The sequence below is a fragment of the Chelonoidis abingdonii genome, chromosome 9, assembly GCF_003597395.2.
Source record: "Chelonoidis abingdonii isolate Lonesome George chromosome 9, CheloAbing_2.0, whole genome shotgun sequence".
Lineage (NCBI taxonomy): Eukaryota > Metazoa > Chordata > Testudines > Testudinidae > Chelonoidis > Chelonoidis abingdonii.
This window is the reverse complement of record NC_133777.1, coordinates 67,309,189-67,335,648: the sequence shown is the minus strand read 5'-3', so window position 1 is coordinate 67,335,648 and position 26,460 is coordinate 67,309,189. Positions and strand designations below refer to the sequence as shown.

Genomic DNA, 26,460 nt, shown 5'->3' with positions numbered 1-26,460 from the left:
CATACCCCTCATAGCATATTTTCCTCAAAAGTAAGTGACAGAGGTGAGTGCTCAGTTCACCGGAAGCAATCCCTGTGGGTTATGGGGACATTCTCGGGCATTGTGAATTCTGAAATAACTTGGACACTAGGACTAGACTTTAAAAGGTAGTTAGGCATCTAAAGATGCAGGAAGGTGACTAGTGGGATTTTCAAAGGCACCTCTGTGCCTAACTCCCATTGACAATCCCACTAGGCACCTAAATCCCTCTTAAAGAGACACTAACCTGTACACTGAGTTTCATTTGGCAATTGGAAGTAGACTGGCAATTTGTTCAGAGCACAAGTGTAAGGTGCTTACTCAAGGCAGGAGCAGTGCATTCTGCACTGTCTGAAGCTACCATGGGGCCTTCAAAATTAGCCCCAGGGCATGCAATCTTCTGCCCTTCATTCTTTATCTTTGAGGTGGCAGTGGCTAATTGTAAGTAAGGACCACATCTGAAAAGAAAAGCAACCACTTGGCCAGCTAGAGATGGCTTTTTAGCCGCTGCTGCTATCCAGGAATCTGAAGGAATAGAAGGGAGTTTAATAAAATCTTGAGATTATGAACCACTTAGCTAACAGACAGACAGATCCCCACAACAGAAAGCAGCCATGATTCCTGCAAGTTCCTCCAGCTGCTTCTCCTCACCAGAAAGAATTACTTTAATCCTAAACAGCTTCCATCCATCTCCCTATCACTGCTAGATATTGGGACAGCAGGGAAACAGTTTATCTGTTATACAGTGGTTACTTGCTTCACCAGACTGAGCTGGTTCTACTGTGGCAATGGGATTTCTCACACTGATGAGTTACTGGTATTTTCACTAAGAGGTCAGTTTGAAAATGATGTCATCCAGCCACATATCCAACATTATTAACCAATAAGCCACAGACCACTTTATAATGAATGGGTCCGGTAAATACCTATCATTAGTTTCATAAAGGCTTTTCCTATCCATCAGATTCAGTCCTAGTCATTTTCTGTCAGAGACAAAGCAGGAAAAGATTGTCCCAAATGAAGGTACTTTTGAGAAGTAATGAGTGCAACAGAACCGGGGTTCTGCTAGAAATGGGTTAGCAGAATATACCAGATTCTTTCTATAAAAACACTGAAAGACTCTCATCTGCTCCAGAAGATTCTACTGGCCTAGGAGAGACTAGAACAGACAATGCAATAGAGTGATGCTCTCTCTCAATGTAGAGAAACATCTTGTGCACCCCCCTGGGTCACTCCCCACCAGCACAGTGTAAAACAAGAGAGGAATTTATTTCCATAACTGGCCCAGTTTTCAGCTTGGGCACCTAGGTTAGGATGGCTGGGTTCACATGTGTGCACTTAACTACTCAAGTATCCATTGTAAGCACCTAGACAGCATTTTGGAGTTTGGGGACTAAATAGTAACAATGCCCAAAGACATAAAATTGAGGAACAATATCAAAACCAAGCAGGAAAAGCATACCCACAAGGGCACCTAAATCAAAAGGCAAACTTCCTCTACTACTGCTCAGCCTAAAACTATCTGCAAGAGAGACTGTGTTATCTTCCTTCTGCTAATACACCAACACACTGAGCATACTCCAGACAATCCAGTCTTTTCAACTGTTACCCATTCATCATAACTGTACTACATTAGTGCCTAGAGGTCCCCTTCCAAACATGTAGTAAGAGACAATCTCTGCCCTGAAGAGATTACCTTCGCTCCATGTACTCTCTTTGGTGGAGATTAAGATGCTTTTACACCTTTGGGGTGTATTATTCAAGTGTGAAGAATATCCAACATCTTTAAGCACCAGCACAAATACAACAAGCTTCCCACAGCCAAAGTCCAGGGGAAAGGGTTAAAGTGAAGCTTGTGTCAGACAAGTTCCAGAGTGGGAGAAAAAACACTGGCTCTCTGGATTAATTGATTCTCTGCAGCTGAGCTGACTGGCTCAGCCCATCCCACCCCTGCTATGCTATAAATCCCTGTACTCAGGGCAGGTAACTTCCTTTAACCAGGGGAAGTGGATTAGTTTCTTCCTTAACACCCCTCCTACAGTTTAATTTGGGGGAGAAAAGTGGAGAACGTGTGTTATGCAATGTATTAAAAGCAAAATAGTAAAGTAGAAGATAAAAGCACAAAACTAGTCTGTGTTAAAACCCTGCCATCTAATTAACTTCCCATCCCATGTTCCTTAATAGAGTTGCTCTTCCTTCTGACATCACTATCCAGTTTTGACACCTATGTTGCCCCTCTGTTGAGCAGTAGCAGTAGCCTTGCAGGTCAGCTGCCCAACGGTGGAGAAATCAATTATATGGAATCTGGGGATAATCAAAAGTGAAACTTGTTTTATCTACACTGCATCCATTAGTCCTGGAACAGAGGTGGGTAAAACAGCATCCAGACATTCTTTTCTTTTAGCAACCTCAACCCAATGCCAGTGCCCAGGTCTCAGGGACAACTCTGCCTCAAGAAATAACTGTAATCAGACACCAAACCTGGGAGCAAAGTCCCTTGAACAATCAAAATGTAAAGCAACACAGCTTGATTTCTCAAGAATAAACAGTTGCTTGCACATCAAGAAAAAGAACGTGGAAGATTATTTGTAATGGTGCCACCTGTTGACATCTGCCATACAATAAGGTACATTATGCCTTTTCAAGTCAGTTTGCTCTCTCTCTCTTTCATTTTCTGCATTACTGTTTCAGCCTCCAAGAAATCAAATTGATTTTCTTTTTTTTTTTAAGTAACCGGAAGTGTTAATTCTCATTTTTGGCTCAAAAAAATGTTACCAGCCCTTCATGGAGAGATCCCGCACACTTGAAAAACTTAACTGACTAGTCTAGAATAGATGCTAGAGCTCTAAAATGTGTTGGTGGTGGTTTTCCTTCCATCCCACTCCATTAAAACTCTCTTTCTATAAAGATTTATCCTAGGGAGATCTATAGAGCAAGGTTCTGTATCTGATATAGACATTTATTGAAGGAAAGAAATGATTCCATGGTGCTGGAACAATTTTTATAGTGGGGGGTGCTGAAAACGGAAACCATGTATTTGGGTTGTTATTACTACTTCAAGCCCGAGGAGGGGGCAGGGGTGGAAGCACCCCCAGCAGCCTTAGTTCCAGCACCTTAAAAATGATTGAGAGAAAGTGTGGTTTTATACTGGTAACAGTGTGATACAGAAATGTGTATTTATACCAGTGTTTGCAGTGTTGTTGTAGCTGTGTTGGTCTCAGGCTATTAGAAAGACAAGGTGGGTGAGATAATATCTTTTATTGGACCAGCTTCTGTCTGTGAAAGAGACACAGACTTTCCAGCTATACAGCACTCTGACCTGAAGAGCAGCTCAAAAGTGTGTCTCCCTCACCAACAGAAGTTGGTGCAATAAAAGACATTACCTCCTCTCTCTCTCTCTCTCGTTCTGTTTACACCATTTACATTTCTAAACAGATTTAGAACAAGATCATTTGGTGGGGAAACATAGTGGTATAAGTTACAAAATAGACTGTGTAGAGCAAGATGTCTCAATCTTGTCTTCCTCTGACCCATAATATGTTCCTGAATTCTCACAGGTTTTCACAGTGCTTCCAAACAACACGGTGCACCTCTAGACTAGAGAGCACTGCACAGCATTCATTATTTAATCTTCACCACAGCCTCTGGGGTAGGTTAATGTTATTGCCATTTTGCACATGAGGAGCAGACACATTAAGTGACTAGTTCAAGGCCACTCTGGAAGCCATGGTCAGAGAGGGATTAGGACTGAGAAGTGGCCAGGGGGCTCTGTTTCATGTTCATGCCACCAAACCATATTCCTCTTGACGTAGATGGCAGTGACCCCTTTGCATGTGGATCTCCACTCTTCACCCTGGCATCACTCTTAGGATTGAAGAGAAAGCTCCTGATGATATGGAGGTAGAACTCCACTTTCTTCCATCTCCTGGCTGAGGAGTGTAGATGAGGCAATCCTAAAACCAGCAGGAACCACCAGGGTTAGGACCCCTATAGTGCACCTGCCGGGGAACAGCCTCACAATCCCACTGAAATATACTGATGGCTCAGAGGGTAGGAAGCCTGGTGCCATATGGGAAGCAGCTAATATATGAATACAGAGGATGCAGGATTCATAGGTGAAAACAGTTGAAATGTCTGGCAAAGTTAGAAATTTTGCATCTAACATTAGTGCTTAAATAATATCTGTTAATCGGGTGTGGGCATTTACCCTATTACTCAAGACCCTAGCAAACATAATTATGGGAACTACAGATAACTGTTCCCTTTTATAGCATATAGTGACTCCTAAATATTTACATGCTGTTCAACTTATCTAAAAGGAACCAGGAAAGTATAAATCTCAGTTTCATGAAAAGCCAATCCGTACATTCTCTCTTGACCAAAACGAAGGCGTGATGCGAAGGCTACGAGATTCCTGATTTAAAAAAGGAAAAGAAAACCTAATTCCTGAAGTTGCCCTTCAAACTAGAAGTAGGCAATCAAAGCCAAAGGCCAACCCATTGCATCAGAAATCTTGAAATATGGTTTTGCCAAGGTCAAAAAGTGAAAGCATGGTGAAAACATTTTTAATATTAAGAAAGGAAGCCTGAAAAACCCAGATAGCACTTTCACTCCTGATGTGTGAGTCGGTTCAGCTTCCTCATTTGAGCAGAAAAATCAATAAGGAGCTTTTACAAGCCTACCCTAGAGACAGGATTGAATCAGCATTAGTGCTCACATATTTGTCTTCAGGGAAATATGTGCCCTGCTATTTCTTTAAAACTCAGCAAAGCTTAGTTAAGGTTGCTTATCTGGCTAGGGCCAAATAGGAGCATGAGTTTCATGGTGATATATCATGTCTACAGAGAAACAGCCTGCAAGCAAGGGAGTATGTGAAACAGAGTTATTACTGTCCTGACGAACCCAGAAGGTGAAAGTTAGTCTGGAGCTTTCCCTCCCGTGACTAGAAAGTAAAACAAATTTGCAAAATGAACACAAAGGTTAATTTTTTTAGGTCTTTCCTCATTGGCTTTACACTCGACACCATTTTGGTTTCTCTGTCTGCAATGCAGTAACTTTTAAATGTCACATCTGATCAATTCCAAAATTCCATGGAATGCTCTAGGTGTCAATAAGCCAAACTCTACTGATTTGGGGGACAATCAGAAAGCCAAAAGAGGGGAAACTGGAGACACACGGAGTTCCTGCAATCCATTTAGCAAAGCCACAGCTTCAGGCACATCCTTAATTGTCTGTAGATCAAAGGACTGATGGGAGACCCGTATTCAGAAGGTCAGATTGTACGGGATGGGATGGAGATGAATAGGTATTGGGTGTATTCAGAAAGAGGCACTGCTGGCTGCGTTGGAGGATAGTCTCTGATCAAGTAGGTGGCAATACTCATGCCAATAGTACATTGTAATGTGAACATGTACAGTTGTTCACGCAGTGTTGCAGGTGTAAGACATACACATGCACAGCTGCCCCACCTTCATTCACCTGGAGCTTACGGTGTCCTCAGCCATATCTTATGATCATATGAAGCTCTGTAGACAATGTACAAATGCAGTTATGTAATTTCAGTACTGGGCCATGCAGAGTGATTTTAAAGAAGAGTGGTTGTTACCCTCTCCCTTCACTGACCTACCTCAATAGACTAAAGTCCAATCCTGCTTCTATTGAAGTCAATAGCAAAACTCTCAGGGGCTACCAAACGAGTAGGGTCAAGCCACAGGAGAATCCAGAGATCCCTGTCACTAGAGCACATTTCTAAGCAGCACTGGCTTTGCATACTTTCCCCTTATCCTGTGCTAGATGATACTATTAATTTAGTAAACTCCCTGATAAAGAAACATAACTACAGCTGTGAAGGAGAGGACAAAATGCATTGTCTGTGTAAGGCACAAGTTGCAATACAGTTCTTATTAAATTGGCTTTGCTTCATAGCTCAGATCAGGTGTGAGTTTATCATACATACAGAAACCTATCCTGTCTTGACTAGGGAATAAGCACATCGTGTTTACTCATCTCATGAATGCAAAAAAGTTTATTAGCATCAAAAATACATGTCCAGTAATCAACATTAAAACTGTTTCTCGGCATCATGTGTGCTCTCATTACAGATCCAGCATTTGCTTATCAGCTTTAGTTTATTAAGAAACCATAAATTTTATGTAAACACAGTCACAAGATGAAACTTGCAGACAAAGCATCTCAGGTATCACATTGCACAAGTGAAGAGTTAAGTAACAGAACCAGTTACAGCAATATAAAAGTGATCAGTGAAGCATTATACGTTTGGATAAAATACTCTAGAAGAGGAAAACGAAGTAGAAACTTTTGGAACAAGGGAGGTAAGTAAAAAAACATTTTTTCAAAGTATAACTGAGGGGATTAAGATAATTCTGAAGAATTTCCCTTAATGCTTGTATAATCCAACTAATCTAAAGAGTGTTATACATAATGATGTAATTATCTGGCTCCATGTAAGCTTTGGGTGGTTAAATCTGTTTTAATAGTATTAAAAATTGTGATACACACACACACCCACACACACACAACACTGAATGGAAAGAAAAATGAATGTTAAACTCAGGTCTAACATTTCTAGCTGCCTTTTTGATAGAATATTAGATAGAGGTAGACGTCTAATATTAGTGGTCAAGCTATTCTAGCAAGAGCCTTAGGTGTATTGTCAAGTTTTTACTTCTGAAGCCATGTTGAAGTGGCTTCACAAACAGAGGAAAGTCTTTCAAAAAGCCAGCCAGAAGACCTGTGGTGCTGATGGGAGTAATTTCAAATGCATTTGCCTACTATGTATTTAATAAAATCCCTTTTTACTTGTTAATTAAAAAAAATGAAGAGTGGAGTATCTGTTCAGACCACTGTAAGGGACACCACTGCTTAAGCACTACAGCTCATGCATTTGTTTTAGCAGAAAAGTGGAAGTAAGTTTGTTCATTGCCTATGCTTATTTCACACAAGCTGGACCATGGTTGCTCATCTGCTGAAGACTAGTCTAAATAAGACTGTAGGGTGCCACGGCGGCGAATGTCACATGTCCAGCAATGGAAACCACCTCCCAAGGAATTGGCATGGCGAATATTCACTTTAATTGTAGAAATGCCTGTAAGTGAAAAATATCCATTGGAGAATGTAAGAAGAAAAGAAAAAAGATGGACACGTTAGGCACTGGTTAGAATTGTAAACAATGCTCAGAGGTTGCACACGGCTGTACGTGTCTCACACGAAATATTTCATACCCATTTGTTAAGAATTCCTCTGCTCAGTACTGACTCAACGCCTAGCCAAAGTACAGAAAGCAAGGAACATAGTCTGTTTATTCCAGCAACACCCTTAGGCATATACAGTGCTGGGAGCTGAGACATTGTGTGATGTGTGTTATAATGTCCTGGTCAAACAACAAAAAAATCAGCCTTTGTTGTAGGAATGTGAAGAATCAGAAAAGCCAGTATACGTTTAGGACTGTTTTCTACCAGTGTCTCAGCATGAGCAATCGGAGTTTAGTAGATACAGAATATGCTCTTTTAAAATAGTGACTTCCTAAAAAACTGATATTCAAAATGTGCTCAGAGCTTACAACACATTTCCTTAGTCCACCTCAAGAGAAAAGCAACTCAACTCATTTCCTGGGAACAAGTCGAGCTTCATTTCATCCCTCATGTCTGAGCTATGGCTCTGCACACAGAAAACACCAAAGGGCAGACTGACAGAAAACTTCTACAGTGTGCACCAGGGACTCCATTAGCTCATGAGTGTGCAGCACTCCGGAGTACTGGCTGCTCAGAAGAGCCAGTTAAGTTGGGTTTTTTCACTGCACCACTTTAAAGTGACTATTAGCGAGTTTGTGAACTGGAAATTATTTGTTCTGAGTCCAGCAACTCAGTCAGTGAAGCTCAAGTCTGAAGGATGTATCCTTGACTGGCACCAAAAGAGCTTTACATTTTCAAAGCACTATACAGTAACTCCTCGCTTAATGTCGTCCCGGTTAATGTTGTTTCATTTTACGTCACTGATCTACTAGAGAACATACTCATTATAAGCAAACGTCACGCAACTTTAAATGTTGTTTGACCGTGGGGGCTCGGAACCAGAGTGGGCCAGCAGTACCCCTATCAGCTCCCCTTCACCGTCCCCCAATGCTTCCTGCCCACCAGCAGTCTCACAGATCAGCAACTCCCCCCTACCTCCCTTCGCCTCCCGCCTGCAGCAATCAACTGCTTCCTATTAAGTAGCAGGGAGTAGCCATGTTAGTCTGTATCCGCAAAAAAAACAAGGTAAGGTGGGTAAAAAACCTTTCCTGATTCTCATACTGAGTCCTGCTCATATGATCTTTGCTAGCATAATTTCATATGCTAGCGAAGTGGCCAGCACATTCCTTGGCCCACACCACTTCCAGCAGCTCCCATTGGCCTGGAGCAGTGAAACGCGACCACTAGGAGCCGCAATTGGCCAGACCTGCGGACGTGGCAAACACACAAACCAGCCCGGCCTGCCAGGGGTTTTCCTACACAACCAGCATCCCAAGTTTGGGAAACACTAGTCTAGACAATACTTAGTCCTGCCATGAGTGCAGGGGACTGGACTAGATGACCTCTTGAGGTCTCTTCCAGTCCTATGATTCCATGATTACTTGGCCAGCCATCTTCTCACAAGCATAGAATGTGTCTCCAGTGCCTAGTGCTAAGATTTAAATTTCTGCATACCCTTTTTCTAACGTGACTGAAGTACTTGGATTCACTGAATCCATCTCTTCTCTGGTAGCAAATTTTCACAGGCTGTTCCCCATCCCCTTCCTAATATGAAGTATGCAATAAAATTCTTGTAGGTAGTCAGTTAGAGTTCTCCTCTCTTCCACATGCCAGGAGTTGGAGGAATGAACTTTGCCCTGCCAAAGAGTTATTCCCAGAAACTGTCACTCCTGTAAAAACAGCGAGGAGTCTGGGGACTAGCAGATTTATTTGGGCATAAACTTTCATGGGTAAAAAACCTCACTTCTTCAGATGTGACAGCTAACGGAGCTGAAATACCTTTGTCAATTATTCTCAGCTTGTCTGAAAAGAATTCAAAGTATACAGAATGTTTCAAACGAAAACTCTAAAATTTTTAATGGAGTTTGGCTAGAAAGGATACATAAGGCTATTGAAATGCATTAATGTCAGTTGTGTGCTCATGTTTTTTACAAAAATCTCTTTAACCATATTCATGTAAGTAAGTGGTGTACCATAAGTAATTAAATGACCAGTTCTCACTCGTTAATTCAGCAGTTAAGAGAGTTCTTTTAAAGGTTCAGTCCCTGTTAAGAGTGCAGCCTTCATTCATAGGTACAAACATAACTGACATCTTAAGATAATCCATTTCAACTTTAGTGTCTAAACAAAATCAAGACATACCTAGATTTTCAAACATCTTCTGAATTGGAGTCTCATTGGCATCCACCATCACTCGTTTTTCATCCAGCATTAAGACGTTCATGGAGAGCCATTTTGAAGACATCCATAATGGGTGGTCTAAAAGCATTAAAATGGTTCTCTCAATATTGCAGTTATACATTTTGTATCATTTTTGGCTCACACACTGAAAACCAACGTGTCTTTAAAAACCAGCAGCAGCAGAGTGAACTCAACATACCATCCGGGATAAGTGGCAATGGAGGAGAAATCACTGTCCAGCCTGCTTTCTTGAAGAACTCAATCTGAAAGATATTCAGTTTAAACACTCAGTGTTATCACTGCCTCCTCCCAACTCTGCATTTTGTCCAGGCTCTTTGTCATAGCACACCCACCCTCACCCCAGTCTACCAAGCCACAACCCTCTCCTCATTCAAGTTCTTTCTACACATCCACTTTTCATGTAATCACAATTACGAATTCTTTCAAAGTTTCATCACTGAAGTACCAGCATTCGTTTTTGTGGATTTTGCATACTACAGATACACAGTTTGAGAGAAGAGATTTCATGTAAAAACAATTAGGTCCCACAGATTAAAATGGATTAATAAACGGTGAATGGTATTTCATTGCATATTTTTAGTAGTATTTCTTTTGTGTGTTACTGCACAAAGGACTAGTTATATCAATGAGACTTATATTTAAGGACATGGAATTTTGCAGAAGAATATACTGCTATTCTTCCTATGAATCATGCTCCACAGAAAACATGGAGCAGGAATAAATTGGTTTCTGGTGCAGCTTATTTAACACACAGCACCAGTCTATGGGCATCCTAGGGAATAGTTTATTTTTACTACATAATAATATTTACTCTAACTACACAATGCCTTCCCAAAACAAATGGGACAATTTGGCTAAAGAAAACTCTTGAGATTGACGGATATTTACCAGTCCAGGACACAGAATGGTGCATGCTGGAGGGTGCTTTGACAGGATCTCTATGCTAAAAAGGAGCTCTGCTTCTGTACTACATGGGACTGTGTTATACCATCGATTTACTGAGCAGAGTTTTCAGAAACAAAGGACAGACATTCCCAGCAAGTGTACTTACATAAACTAACCAAGTAGCACTGCCTCCTCTTGTGGTCAGCATTATGATTAAAAAAGTCCTGCTCCTTCACCTTCCAATCTTTGGGTGCACATTCATCTCTAGTACACAGGCTTGGTGCAGGAGACTTTGGGGGTGAGGTGGGGGGGCTTCATATATTGGCAACACATCCTTGTCGTTACTGAGTTTACAGAAGCATTCTACATTGTAACTCTTTGGGACAGGGGTTTGTTATGTGCCTATACAGTACCTGGCACAATGGAGTTCTGACTGCAGTCCCCAGGTACTAGCACATTACAAATACGCATGTTATTAAACTGAAGCGTGGCCTCCTTCGCTCTGGATCTTGCACTGGTTAGAGTATTAACCTCCAATCTCATAATAAAGTATGTGCTGGGTTTCTACATTTGTCCTGGCTCTTTCCCTTCCAAGTATTTCTCAGAGTTATTTCACAGCTGAATGGGGGGGAAGAGGTTTCTGAGCTCTCTTCTTACTGGTTCAGCTTCAGTAACAGTTGACAGACAAGAGGGCTTTTAGAATAAATACAAAGAAAAACTACTCAGCTGAAGGGCTAAGGGGTCCTTAGCCTCTCTCTCTCTGGACGCAGAAGATGACACAAGTAACGTGCAAATACTACAGAAGTAGAATAGCTATTTTATATATTTGCCTTGAGATTCTATGCTGCCTAATATGCAAGGGGCCACTTTCATTTATTTACAGTCTACTCACATAATAAAAGGGTGACGTTACATGTATCCCACACGTCCTTTCTAAAGGGGGAAGAAGGAGCGGTGCAGGGAGTGAGGAGCTGAACCGGATCATTTTTGTTGTGCTCAGAGGTGGAGTTCCAATGGCAGAGCCAATCAGAATTCAGATTTGAAGACATACTTCACGGCCACCCAATCACTATGCAAATCCCTGCTCTCAGATTGACTGAGGGCCTCGAGCAGCTAGAGCACAAGAATTTACATGACTGAAAAAGAACCACACAGTTATGAATCAGGAATTGCACAGCAGCCATTTACTCCAGGCAAGCTGACTGCAATCTAGTTTTGTTTCTTTTCCTCCCCCACACTCTGTTACTGTCTTACCTGGTAGCACGGACGATCTGGGTTGGACAGCACAAGACCAGGCCCAATGATGTTAAGCGTGGCATCAATGTGCATAGGATTAGGATCTTTAAAGGACAAAGTATGAACTCTATATTCTGGTGCAAGATGTCTCCGCATCCACTCAATGCCTGAATTGTTAGTAACCTGGAAATGTGACCGATTGTAGATTTAGCTTTATAAGCTACAACATACCGAACACTTGGTCTTGTTTACTTAAAAAATGCTAATTATTTAATATAGTTATAAAAACAGTTTGTGCACTCACTAACAACCTATCATGTCAGCTATGCTGTGTTCTCATCTTGCATGTCAGACATCAGGTTTATGTAGGATAACTTTCACTGTCAACTATACTGATTTATATTTAGAGAAATTCAGTAACTAAAATATCAAGAAATTATAGGAAGCAGACTGTCTACCTGGCTTCTCTGCACAAAAATGTCTCTTCCAGCTCTAATGAAGTCAGCAGCATCAAAGCATGGCTCAAATTCAGTTGTCACAAATTTTCCCTGAGCAGCCAGTTTATGTCGGTCTTGTACGGAGTGGATGGGGTAATCCTGGTTGCAAGAGAGAAAACAAAGCATACATAACAAATTTAGCCTGGTTGAATTACTAGTGGGAAAGCTTTGATGCTATAAGTATGTTGGAGTTCAGAAAATAGCTGCGTTTATATTGATATCTGGCATGTTCCTTGAAGTTAATGTGGTTTTCTTGTTTTTGGCGTGAAAACAAAGTAAGCAGGAGTGAAGCTCATTGGCATACAGGTTCAAGTAGCTGGGGTAATCAGCAGCATATCAAGTGCATTCAGGAACAGGTGGTGCTTTAAATGAAGAAGTACAGTCAGTTGTTGTGTACAAAAAATGGACTGCCCTTGACAGTGGTTCTCTGGACTGACATTACCAAACTTTGGCATAGGATGTGGCTCAGTTAACAAAAAGCTCTTGTGTAACTGCCAGCCTAACAAATTGTTGCACACACTGTGCGAGTAAATACCTTGCAGGCTTAAAAGTCTAACGAAGCTGCACTTTATGCTTTTGTCACATTTTAGAATGGTGCCTCTGCTTTTTAATTTTTAAAGCAATTTATAAATCTTCACAACATCTCTGCAAGGTAGGGGTTATGTTGTCCTCTTTTTACAGATGAGCAAATCATATAACCATTTGGCCTCTATCCCTCAAGACTACAGGAAGAAAGTCAGAATTGGAAGATGAGGCCACTCAAAATACCTCAACTTCATTTAAAAAAAAAATAAAAAGACAGCTGTAGCAATACGCCTTCAATGGTCTTTTCTTACTAATGATTTAGAGAGTTATAGCCATTAATCAAATCTGCTAATATGGACACTTTCCACTGACTTCTGCTGTATTGTAACTGCAGTAAAGGAGGGCTTAATTACATCCTAAATTAAGACAGAATCCCTTGAGTGTGAGATTTAAGTCATTATACAAAACTCAAAAAGCAAATTATTTCAAAAGTACCAACCAATTTCTTCAGCAAAGACTATTTCAATAAGCTTTTTAATTTTGAACATCTTTCAGCTTAATGAACAGAGAAGGGGCCAAAGAGTATTTTCTCTTATTGAAGACAATGGATTATTCTAGCTGTTAAGTGTTAAGGGCAAGGCCTGGTTCTTTACTTATATCATGCCATATTGTTGTGATTTCAGTCAGGTCTGCTGATTTTAGACGTCTAGATTACTTTTCACCACTTATGCTGTTTTTTACATTTCTCTCCCTTTGGATAATAAAAATACACTAGTTCATTTATTTAGCTATAACCACTGTCAGTTTCACCTCTAGTTCTCACTCAGGGCAGCTCTTGCTACGGAGTTTAGGCTAGGAACACTGCATGAGAATGTTTAAGCCCCATTTCAGCCCCACCAAATCTCCGCACACACACAACCCAAACCAACACTGATTTCTTTTTATTTCAACATTAAAAGAAATATGTTAATAGTTTTGTAAAGTTTCCCAAACCTAAATTGGAGGCTGAAACTAGCCCACAGAAAATTCTGTGAAAACATCCCCTGATGTTATGAAGACAAGGTGAGAGTGATACCTGGTTATAGAGTTCATCAGCCATTGTGGGTTTGGGTGCAGTCGTCCACTTGGCACCCCGGTGGAAGTAGTCTTTGATGACTGGCCTGTATGCTCTGTATTCAAAGAAACGAGCTCGCCAAGCCATTGGTGCTTCGATAATTTCATTTCCAACTACCAACAAGATGTCTCTTGGCATAGCAGCATACATACCTACAAGGAAAAAAAACAAAAAAACATTAGAACTGATTAGGCTATTTGGACAGTTATTGCAGCCTAGGGATGCATGACTACAATTAAGACAATCACTACACTCTTGAATGAACTCACACAGGAAAATGATAAAAGACTGTGGATGAACACTTTTCACAAAGCGATCACTCTCTGTCTGACCTATTAGTCCTCATACTCAAAGGAAACTGGCACAACACTTTCAAAAGACAAGCCTGGAGCTTAAATTCATAACTTTGCTGGACACTAAAATCATGGACTGAACAGAGACAATGGATTATGGCTTATTACAACAATCTGCAACCCACCAACCCCCTCTTTTTGTCATATGACTGCAAAGGTGTTAATACACTGCATGCTATAAGCAAGAATGTCTATCATTTGAAAAATGACAAGATCGTTTAAAAAAATTTAAAAACACTTTTTAAAAAATTGACTGTTACCACACCTAAAATTATTAGAATTGAAAGATTAGAGTAACATTTCTCTAATCTTTCAGTGTGTTCACTTTCTCTATTGGATGACACTGTGGGCTGTCATTTTTTACTGTTGCCCCTATCTGTGTGGGCTTTCAAACAGCCACAAAGAATTTTTTTTTAAAAACTATAAAAATTGGAAGGGCAACTCCTGATTGTTTTTCCCCGGGGATCTCTCAAAAGCCTGCTAGTCCATCCCACAGTAAAATGGAAAGGATCTACCTCCTTGGACTAGGTACCCAACAGATACAATGTAAGTACCTCAGCTGGGGAATGCTATTTACCTGTAGACTCAAAGTCAGGTGTTGTATATTTGACTGACCAGTCAATTGGCTCAGGCCTCTTGACAATTACGCCTTCCATTTTCAGAATATTGCACATTTCCTCAATTTCAGCAATAGCCTTTTTTAAGTGATCTCTGGGGAAGCTCTGTCCTCCAAACTTCTGATAGAATTCCCAGTTCTTTTCATATGTGTTGGCCTGAAAATAAAAGACGGCAGAGAAGTGGCCATAACAACGCTGTGATATTTGGTTATACTTTACATGAGGGGTGGACAAACTTTTTTGGCCTGTTGCAAAACTGTATGGAGGGCTGGGTAGGAAAGGCGGTGCCTCCCAAACAGCCTGGTCCCTGCCTCCTATCTGACCCCTCCCACTTCCTGCCCCGACTGCCCCCCTCAGAATCCCCAACCCATCCAAAGCCCCCCCCCGCTCCTTGTCCCCTAATCACCCCCTCCCGGGACCCCCCGCCTCTAACTGCCCCCGAGACCCCACCCCCTATCCAACCCCTCCTGCTCCCAGTCCCCTGACTGTCCCTCGGGACCCCCCCGCCCCTTATCCAACCCCCCGGCTCCTTTACCATGCCACTCAGAGCAGCATGTCTGGCAGTCGCGCTGACCAGCCAGAGCCAGACACGCTGCTTGGCAGGAGCGCGCAACCCCACTACGGTGGCATGGCTGCAGGGGAGGGGTGCAGTGGGAGAGGCACCAGGGACTAGCCTCCCTGGCCAGGAGCTCAAGGGCCAGGCAGGACAGTCCTGTGGGCTGGATGTGGCCCGCGGGCCATAGTTTGCCCACCTCTGCTTTATACAGTGCAGTTCATGGTGGTATTTACACATTACTGTTCTTGTGGAGTAAGAGGAACAAGGTTGAGAAACCTTTCACATTTGCCAACTTGTATCCCTCATGTGTGTCTCAAAATGCTTTGCAGCTATTTCTGCAATACTTCAGAGGAGGCATAGAAATAATTGTCAATGGTTTACAGGACCCTCTAGCATCTAGGGACTTGAGACAAGGGAGTAGGAGAAGGCTCATGACTGCAGATAATGCCACTAGGGCAAGGGTTGGCAGTGCTTAACATGTGTAATATTTTAAATACTATTTGCGTGTACAACTGATGTGGTCTGTGCATCTATGTTCTATGGCCTGCCATTTGCACATGTCAGTTCTTGAAAAGCATATCTGCTTCCGTGAAGACCACTTTTTGGCAATCTGCCTGTGAATGGTCTGTGAGGTGCACGGCTCAGCCAACAGTTACATCTGTGTCTGGAGTTAAATTTCAGTAGTACATATTGAGAAGGTTCAGACATCCAGAAGAAAAATAGCTCCAACACCAGTTACAGTCTGCATGTACCATCTGCTGCCAAGATTGAGAGATCTACAAATAGCAGAAAGAGACTTGAGAATAAGAGCGGCCTGGAATGTGACAAGAGCACAAATTTCTTCACAACCTGCAAGTTCAGCGTTTATCTTTCAGAGAGAATTTTCGAGCTATTTCATCCAGTCATCTTACAGCTCTTTATACAGATGTGTCCACTCCATGTGACCTTATTACTTGTCACCATACAAGGAGACCAGTAACCTAAGTAGAGAAATACCTCCCTCTACTCAGAAAACGTTCCCCTCAGAGTGACCTCCAGAGCCAGCGCTAGGCATAAGCAGACTAAGCAATTACTTCAGGCCGAAGCAGCTCAAGGGACTCACTACTTGCTTTTTATTATAAGAACTTGCCTGTTTTAGGGGGGAAGTATTCCTGCTTAGAGCCCCTGTGGGCTAGCACCGCACTGGCCGACCTCACTGGTTGTCCTGACTAAAGCCCAATACCAAAGAATAAATAACTCCATCTGTGTGTTATGGCAATCTGAGTTCAGTCATGACACTTTCATCCACACCCTCTGTTACCATTTTTCATTTTACAAACACATCTCTCAACCACGTCTGAAATCGAAGATTCTCTCAGAGGAGGAGCACTAACACAGCACCAAGATTGAGAGTTTTGAAAAAATATTCACTCCACTGAAAGAAAGAGAACATAGTACTGGGGTTCACTTTTCTTTCACATATGCAAACACTTGTGTCTGCTACAGACAGGGGCACTCTGTACATGTGCAAAAACCAGAGAACTGATTTGAAAAGCTGCAGTGGCAGTTGTGTCTAAACAAAGACTTGAACCCTACGTGAGTGCAGAATGAAGTGACTGAGAGCAGACATCTTTCTAAAATGTTTTTTTATTATTACTGAACATTAATTCTCCAGCATTGCCCAAATGCCCATGCCAAGACAAGGGCCTCGTTATGCTAGACACTGTGCAAAACACACAAGACATGTAACTTCACCCTGAAGAGTTTACAGTTTAAGAAGGCCCAACAGACAAACAGTCATAGAGGGGAAATGCCAGTAGTACAGGTTTTGTTACTTGTTCAACTGACTTACTGTGCTCCTCTGTACCCTGTTCACCCCACAGAAGTTTTTACTTTAAATTTTCTTTTATTCCATTCAGCCACTCCATCTCATAGTCTCTCACTTCAGTACTGTCATAGACTAGTTCTGTTGATGTCGGGGATTCCGAAAGCATCCTGAGGGCTGATAGTCGGCTCCTCCAGTGGGGCAGAAGGGCATTTATGCCCATACTTTGGGGAAAGAAAACTGTTCTGGAAGGGTAAGAAGCAGAAGGTTAATTCACTTCCACTTGTCAGATCCAGATTAAGGCAGACACTATAGCCATGTGCCTGAAGCCCCCGAGCCTGTGATGATTTTGAAGTCTCAGCTTTAATTTTAGAAGGATTGTGTTTCATGATGGTGAAGAAAAGCTAGAAAACATGACCAGAGGATCACTGGTGCAGTGGTGTCTGCCTCAGTCTGCAGACAGCCTGAAACAACAGCAATGAGGGGTGTGAGCTGCCCTATTGATCTAACAAGGCTATTAATTCTGAAACCCATTGCTTGGAGAGGACTCTGCCTGTGCAGTAAGGGACTGTATGTGTGGGGCCCTCACAGCTGCCAACCTGTTGTGGCTCTTCTGGAGTGGTGTCAGAAGAGAGGAGTAGGTGGGAGCTGAGACCTCCCTCCTTTGGAAGAAGCTCCAGCTCCCCTGCACACAGGGAACGATGTTCATGGGATACAGGAGCCCCAATCTACCTGAACAGGAGTGACAGTAAGCCCTCCTCAACAGTCCCTACTACTGCCTCCCCAAAGCAGCAGCAGGGCCATAGCGGGTGAGGTACAGCCTTGAGATGGGGCTGTGACCACACTGCAGGGAATAGGCAATGGTGCCCATTGGAGGCTTGCCAGACTGACTTTAGCCAAGAACACTCTGCCTGCCTACTTACTCCTGCAATGGACCTATGGCAGTGAAGGAAAAATGCAGCCACTCACAAGGAAGGTTTAAAATTGCATGTGTCCAAACACACCACTCAGTTCCCGGGTAGGGAAGGGACAGAAGCCTCTGTAGGGCCACTCTGCCCACTAGTTCAAGCAGTTCCTCTTGCTTCCTTTTGTGAGCAAAGCTATTTTCTTTTCCAAGCAAGGTCTGGGTAATCTGATCACCTCTCAGACTTTACCAGCTGTTCAGAAGACACGTGTTGATCATGTGAAGTGCTCAGCATTCCAATGGAATCCAGTTCAGTTAACAAGACAAGTTTGTCATACAGGATACATGCAAGTTATTTCCAGAGCCACCAAGAATATATCTGGGCACAATGAAGATGAGCCGTTTGCCCCTTTTCCCCTGCTATACATTTGGTCTCACTCTGTTTCCTTTTCTCTCCTTCCCTTGCCAAGAAATAACAGAACAGATCTATGATCGTGGATCGCCACACTGATAGCATAATCTGGTTGCAAAACTGGCTTAACCAGCCTAGGAAAGATCACCCTAGTGTAAAGATGATCCCACACACACCATCCTCGCTCTCAGCATAGCTGGGGGAAAGGGTGCATGGCAGGAATGTCCCTATATCACAGGGATTTTGGGCTGAGATTTCAGTCTCCTATGAAAACTTAGAGCAGTCTGAGGGCCGCTCTGATTGCACAGGGAGAACAGCCAGCAGGGCAGCACCAGAATCAGACACGAGCGAAGAGCTTTAGACGGTCTTTGCACACCACCCCAACTTGTGCTCTGTGTGTTCTGTTGCACCTGAGAAATTGACCAAGTGCTTTTAGAATGTTTAGGTGCACTTTGCACACTTCTGCATAGTCCTCTGCCTTCTCCCAAAGCTGGCCACAACACTGAGTCCTCTGATACCATCAGGAAGTGCCCGTTCTAGAGATGTGTGATCAGGGCAGCTGTTGTGGACGCCAACTTTCAGAGGATGCCATCACACACCACTGTGCTTTTTCTCCCTCTGCTCTGATTGGCCAGCCATTTTTTCCTCAGCTTTGATTGGCCAGCTTCCCCGCTTCCTTCCCCAGCCTCCTTCCTTCTTCCTCCTCCACTGATTGGCCAGCTAAGTGTGGGTTTTGGGAGGCAGGGTGGGTTGGCTCACCCACTAGGTGGCGGGGGTCCACAAACAAGGAAAATGGTCTAAAGTTGCAGTGGGGGAGGTTTAGGTTGGATATTAGGAAAAACTTTTTCACTAGGAGGGTGGTGAAGCACTGGAATGGGTTACCTAGGGAGGTGGTGGAATCTCCTTCCTTAGAGGCTTGACAAAGCCCTGGCTGGGATGATTTAGTTGGGAATTGGTCCTGCTCTGAGCAGGGGGTTGAACTAGATGCCCTCCTGAAGTCCCTTCCAACCTTGATATTCTATGATTCTAAACACATTTTCACAGGCAGGACAATCTCAATAACCATATCAGAGGAACGTGAATAACTTCCGTCTCCTGTGCTCCTCTGCATCTTCGCTCTTTCACACTCATCTGGTACTGACAAAGAGTTCACTATTGGACAGAACACATCCCATAAAGTTTTGAATCTTACCCTTCGTGGGAGACTGCGGCCATCTTAAGCACACAGGACCCAGGATTCTGCCTTCCATTGGCAGCCTTGCCTGTTTAAATTTCCCTTCCCTGCTACCAAGTTTGAAATGGGAGGGTAATACTTATGCTAACCATATTGCAAGACAGGTGACAGACATGCAGATGAAGCAACTATACCTTATTCGTTCTGGCTACCTACATATAAGCTAGGATACTTCAGTAGAGCCCGAAAGAGTCACTGCTATAATGTTAAAAAATGTTCCTTATTGTAGCTTACCAAAACTCTATTAAACTGCCCTATATTTTCTTCACACAGTCAGAATCTGTTTAAAGAGAAGCTCTAGCCTTTCTATGCATCTTGCTCCTACCAGATTTAGTGCTGTCAGAGCCAACATTTGACATCACTTCCTGTGTAGTGAACTGTGGTTTCTAAATGTGGTATTGTGAGTTCACTAATGGATAAATTTATATTTACTCACTTACCTGAGAAGCAATAAACGGGGAAGTACATTACTGGTGAAAGTCTATTTTAAATATTCATATTGAGTTAAAAAAGGAATATAATTTACTATGTATACATCAAATACGTAACTAGATATGAAAGGTAATGTTCTCCAGTTATATGTTCAACAAGCAATGAAGATTGTTGAGAGAGAGGCATTCCATAAAGAGGAAAGAAATTCATGTCAAAATAAGGCAGAAGCTTGTTAATATAATATTTTACAATTAGCACAAAGTGAAATCTTTCTTCTCCACTTAATAAAAATATATCAGAGAGCTGTAACAAGGCCTCTTTACTAAGAATTCATTATTTTCACAAAATAAACAAAATATTTACTAGCATATGCTGAAGTACAAAATACTTGTATGTTCAAATATTAGTTTAAAACTGAATTACCACACACCACTACATTCAGGATGTGAGGGTTGTTGTTTTTTTAAGTTCACAAAGGATCTCCCTGTCATTAGGGTGAACTAGCAAATCTGTCGTATTATACTTCTAACCCTGTCCCAAATGTGGCACTGATGCTTATGGAGATCCTTCCACATGCTTTATACCACCCAGATGTTCATTCAGTGCCAACGCTAATTATATTCATCTCAGACATGTGGTGGTACCATGCTTCTATTCATTCTTTCCTCCTTCTTATGCCATGCACATCATTTACAGATTACAGCCAAAAGACTGGCGTGAGTGCCAAAAGCAAGCCTCACAAATTGCAATAGGATACAGTGACTGCAGCCATAGTTTACTGCACAACTATTTCAAATAAGGAGTTTGCATGAATATTTGAGACACAATATATCATCAGCTGAACTGCAGTGAGGAAAGAGAAACTATAGAAGCAAAATACATGTGCGTAAATGTGTCTTACTTGGAGTTCTGTATTCGCTCACTAGACGTGTTCCAGATACTCTCGTAGTTTTCTCAAGTGGCTTATAAGCCCCACTGTCTTCCCTTTGCAGAGTAGTCTTATTACATTATACTGTAAATTTATTGAAGGTTGCAGTTTATGAAAGTTGCCTATGTTCTATGAGCACTTGTTTAAATACACGGAACTATGAGGCTTTTCAGACTATCAGGCCAATGAATGCTTCCAACAACATGCAGTATGTATGTCTGCACTTCCTCTAGAGAATTTAGTACTTTAACCAAAGATGTGAAATTTTTGAGTTAAGGGTGAAATTCTATACTTGACATACCTCACTGTGCTATAGATATTGCAGCTGACACAGGGAGAAAACTGTTAACTAAAACTAAATGCTCAAGCAGACACTAGAACTGGGTTAATTGTAACAATAGCATGTATTTTAATATTAACCAGCCTTAGAAAGACAGTTGTTTTAATGAAGTTAAGGGCATTTGTCAAGTGATGAGAGGATAGAATTTTGCCCATAATATCGGAAGTCAGCAACAAAACTTTTCTTCTTGCCCTTTTTCTTTTAGATTATAAATAGCACATTTGGATTTCCTTCTTTTCCTGGAAGACTGGTAATCTTTTGGAGGGCCAGAAATGGGATATTGAAGCTGAAGTCCTGGAAGCTGCTGCTCTCCATGGATGAAATCCAGGCCCCATTCAAGCCAATGGCGATATTTCCATTAACTAAATCAGTGGTGCCAGGGTTTTACCCCAAGCATCTACATGACAGGAGACAGGGGCAGCGAATGAATCTTATGTTTGGAGGTGGGGGAGGAGCATTCTTTTCAGTTCTACTGAAACCTGAAGATCTAAGCTCAACTCCATTTCTGGAAGATTAGAAACCTTTTCATTCCACTTTTAGAATAAGTAAGTGAGCAGAAATCCTGTTAGAAATTTGGCATCTGCAGTAGTTTAATTCCTCTTTTAAAAACATTTCAGTTCATTTGTAATTAATGGAAGATTTTAAACATGTACACCAAAAAATAAGTTGAAATAAAGCACCTGAAAACAGAACTAAATTTGAGAGCCAGGGGTTGGATCAGGTTTGTTCTGAAACCTAATTCAAAATACACTTGGGAAACAGATATTTCCATGCATTGTTGTATCTACTGTCTGGGATTTCCAGTGATGAGCTTTCTATTCAAATAAAACAATCCTCCTAACTTGCAGCTAGAACTTTATACTCTGTCTCAAAGCCTAGAGTGTCAGTGGCCAGACTGGCTATGACTATAAGCCATGCACTCAGCCAGAAGGAGCAGAAGACAGATGCACCTGCCTAAAAGAATCTTCCTCCTCTATGCTTTCATCTGGCCTAATTTATACTGCAGAAACTGCCTTATTAATTCTACTAGGGAGTATGTCAGAACAGAAGTAGGATCAAAACCCAAACCCATACAGCCACAATCCTGAAAAATACTGAACTTTTATGTACGCAGTTCTGGATGCTGCCTGAATCCTTATCACACGGCTGTTCTGAAGACAGTACATATAACTCCAGTATGATGCCCTGACTAGTCCAGAATCAGGAAGTAAATGAGAACCTAATTACACTGGGTTATGGTAACAAGCAAATGGCAATACAGGTGTTTATTCTTACCACATGCCTTTGGCCAAAGAGCAAATGAGGGCCATCAGTAGAAAAGAAAAAGGTAGCTTTCAAACTTTCTACAATCTTAGTTCATTTCCAGACTGTACACAAGAGACTTGAATAATGCACATAATAATCAAGCTAATTACTGTCACAATTTTTATCAACTCTAGAATTTGAGTTAAAAAATGTAGTTGTGCTAGTAGCAGCACTTTGGTTAAACATTGATATTAAGGAATTTTGAACTCTGCTTTTAAAATTATTTTTGTAAATTCTGTATCTACTCATGTACCTGCAAACTAAAAGAAATTTTGTACGTAAAAAGGCATTTTGTTTTTTTTTCAAATATAAGAATTTTACCTTAACCTCCACAGAAAAAGGAGGGACACAGGCATTTTCAGCTCTCCCCACAATTACTTCCTCCAGGGGGTCCCATTCATTGTATGAGCAGACAGGGCAGTCCTCTGGAACAGGGGCAGTGACCTTATTATCATCAACAGCACAGGAATTCTGGGAGGCGGCAGCTGCCTGGGTGCTCTGGAAAGTTCGCTGCACCCATCCTATAAAGGATCTTCCAAGCTTAAAGGGGGAGGGGAAAAAATCAGCTCTAACACACAACTCTATCACAAAAAGAAGAGGAGAATTAAGTACCCAGTGTATTTTACAGAATATTTTCAGCATACCGTGCTTTACCCAAAAGGCTTTTTATTACAGCTACTCCACTGTAATCTTAAAGGACATTTCACCTTTAAGGAAAAATACACCCATGTTAGACAATGGTTAACTGTTTAATGGTCAAGCTTCAACAGTTACAGCTAATTTGGTTCATAAAGGGAGGAATAGGACCAATGAATGGAGCAAAGTTACCTTTGCAACAGCTGCTATAGTGCCTATTTCACTAATTTGGATTGTGTGTGCACTGCAGAACTGGGGACCACTGGGAATGTAAAGTACTGGGATTTGGGCACAATACAAATAAGGCTTTTCAAAGCTGCAAGTGAAATTGTAGCAAAGTAAGCCTATTTCATTAATTGGGTTAGTGCCACATCAAAACGTGGACTATTGTAGCTAGAAAAGAGAAAGCAAAATTTATAACCTGAAAAACTAGCTCCCTACCCTCCAAAGATTTACATAGAAATGTCAGTCACATTAGCCTGGACCTGCATGCTAAAATGTAGCTAGCACTAATACCTGGCTCTCCTAGATTCCACTGCCTCCCCCCTACACTCACAGTGCTCTAAGCAATTCCCTAGCCACCGAAACCCCACTAGTTAAACTAGTTCCCTGAATGGATTCCCAGAGCCCCAGCTGTTCACTTACCAGCTGCTGGGAAACACTAGCCAGCCAGTCAGACTATTCCTGTCATAGCAAACACACCAAGTGTGGCAGAGCCTGCGGGGGGCTGCTAATGTTCACACATACCCCATTACAGGGTGGGGGGTCTGGGCAGCTGCTGGATCAGCACAGCCCCTCCTCCCTCCCCAGCCCAAGGCACCTTGCAGGGTAGGAATTGGGCTCCCAGCTCCACTGGGCGACAGGCTCATTGCCTTGCTGCTGGTTAAGCCAGGCTGCTCCAGACCAGGTTAGCTCAGCTTAAGGCTCTGGTCCAGGGGCTCTTCTCTCCCTAAGCCGAGTAGCTTGGCCCTCGCAGGCAGCGAACGGAAACAGGGCTCTCTGCTCAAGGACCGGGAGACCCAGTGATAACCAGGGGGGCTCTGCCTGACTTCCTCCCAGCCAGAGGGATGCGGCTGGACTAAGAACCATGAACCAACTGGGTTCAAGGGAAACGCTCACTGCTCCTACTACGTGTACCACACTAACACCCCCAACAGCCCGCCCGGTGCCCAGAGCCCCTTCTGCAGCCCCAATAGCCCCGGAATGGCTCTGTCATCCTTAGTGCATTCTTCTGCAGCTCCACCAGAGTCCCCAAAGTTCCCCCTTCTGCACCACCAATAATCCTCAGAGTGCCCCAGCAACCCCCAGTGTCCCCTTCTGCACGCCAATAACCCCCAGAGCACACCCAGTGCCCCCTTCTGCATGCCAATAACCCCAGAGCACACCCAGTGCCCCCTTCTGCACCCCAATAACCCCCAGAGTGCCCCAGTAACCCCCAGAGTGCCCCCTTCTGCACCCCAATAACCCCTAGAGCACCCCCAGTGCCCCCTTCTGCACCCCAATAACCCCCAGAGTGCCCCCAGTGCCCCCTTCTGCACCCCAATAACCCCCACAACACCCCCAGTGCCCCCTTCTGCATGCCAATAACCCCCAGAGTGCCCCACTATCCCCAGTGCCCCTTCTGCACCCCAATAACCCCCAGAGCACCCCCAGTAACCTCTAGAACCCTTCTGCACCCCACCACAGCCCCCAAAGTGCCCCTTCTGCACGCCGATAACCACCTGAGCACCCCAGTAACCACCAGTGCCCCCTTCTGCACCTCAATAACCCCCAGAGCACCCCAGTGCCCTCTTCTGCACCTCAATAACCCCCAGAGCACCCCAAGTGCCCCCTTCTGCACCCCAATAACCCCAAAGTACCCCCTTTCTGCACCTCCAATAACCTCCACCTATCTCTAGGGCAGTGCCCCCATAGCACCCAGTCTGCACACACAGCCCACCCAGGGAGCCGCCTCTGCAACCCCCTCTCACACCCTGCACCGCGGTCCCCGGGCTCCGCACTGCAGCAGGGGCGGGCTCGGTACCCACCTGGGACCCGATGTAATGCGCCGCCTCGGCCCCCCTGCTCCCTCCGCGCAGGCACCGCACTCGCAGCATTGCTCCGGAGCTGGCAGCAGGAGCTACCCCAGCCCAGCCCAGCCCTTGCGCAGCACCCGGCGAGGGAGCGAGTCGCTCCCCGCGGCCTTTATATCGGCTCCCTCCGCCCCCTGCCTATTGGCTGCCGCAGGGCCGGCGGGCAAAGCGGCCCCCTGCTCCTTCCTTTGAGCAGCCGGGCTGCAGAGGGGGAGCAAAATCAACCGGGGAGAGGAAGGTGCAGAAAAGGCCGTTCCAACCTTCCCTGCCAGTCCCAGTGCACGTGTCTTTAGCCCAAGCAAAAACAGCACCCTCTCCTTAGTCCCTAGGGTTTCGGGTGCCTGGTGCTGTCCCAGGATGGAAGGCAGCCCCGGTGATCAATGTTATTCAATCCCTGGTGTTGCTCTGGATGGTATCTTCCCCACAGCTTGATTGACAATACATAGCTTTGTTTCACTTCAACTAGTATGTCCTGGCCAAATATTTTGATGCGGGGAGGAGTCCCGGGAAGAGGAGGAATCTCTGGTCTGTTGCAACGCTGCTCCTCTTTGCAATTTCATACACTTTCCATAAGTCTCTCATTCTAGTCTCTACCTGATCAACTAATACCAGTGCTCTTAATTAGACCTGTCACTGATAATAGAGGATTCTGAGATTTCAAATATATTTGTTTTTGTTCTAATTAGGAACAACCCCCGGAAAGGCTGAAATGCTCTGCAAAAGAAAATTCTGAGGGGAAAAAAACTATTTTGGATTGAGCTAAAGTTTTCCTTTTGACAACACTGAAACATCGTTTTCATTTCTACTTTACATCATACTATAAACGATGCAAAAGTAAATGATTTCAAAACAAAAAGTTGTTTCAAAGGGAAAAATGGAAATGCTTCATTCCAAGAGTGTCAGGAAGTTTTGACACTATTAGAACTTTCTCTGACGGAAACAAAGTTTTGGAAAAATCAACACAATTTCACAAAGCTTTTTGATTTCAACAGAACTGCATTCTCTAACATAGAACCATTCCCTCAAAAGTTTTTCCCCTCCAGCTCTCCTTTTAGCCTTGTCACCTATAATTCTCACCTGACCTGATGACATTCTTTTGTAGTTCCTCACTCTTCAACTTTACACCAGACAAGTCAAATT

At 43.1% G+C, this 26,460-nt stretch overlaps 1 protein-coding gene across 1 annotated transcript; it reads right to left on the bottom strand.

The window, feature by feature from the left end:
- Positions 1 to 6,025: 6,025 nt before the first annotated feature.
- GATM (glycine amidinotransferase) lies at positions 6,026 to 25,396 on the bottom strand. Its single transcript, XM_032790622.2, has 9 exons — positions 25,276 to 25,396; positions 22,934 to 23,152; positions 14,658 to 14,853; positions 13,689 to 13,879; positions 12,050 to 12,187; positions 11,610 to 11,774; positions 9,649 to 9,712; positions 9,411 to 9,527; positions 6,026 to 7,123 (listed from the first exon to the last, which is right to left on the bottom strand). The coding sequence occupies exons 1-9, from the start codon at positions 25,342 to 25,344 to the stop codon at positions 7,011 to 7,013; spliced, it is 1,272 nt and encodes a 423-aa protein (XP_032646513.1). The 5' UTR covers positions 25,345 to 25,396; the 3' UTR covers positions 6,026 to 7,010.
- Between the last annotated feature and the right edge of the window lie 1,064 nt (positions 25,397 to 26,460).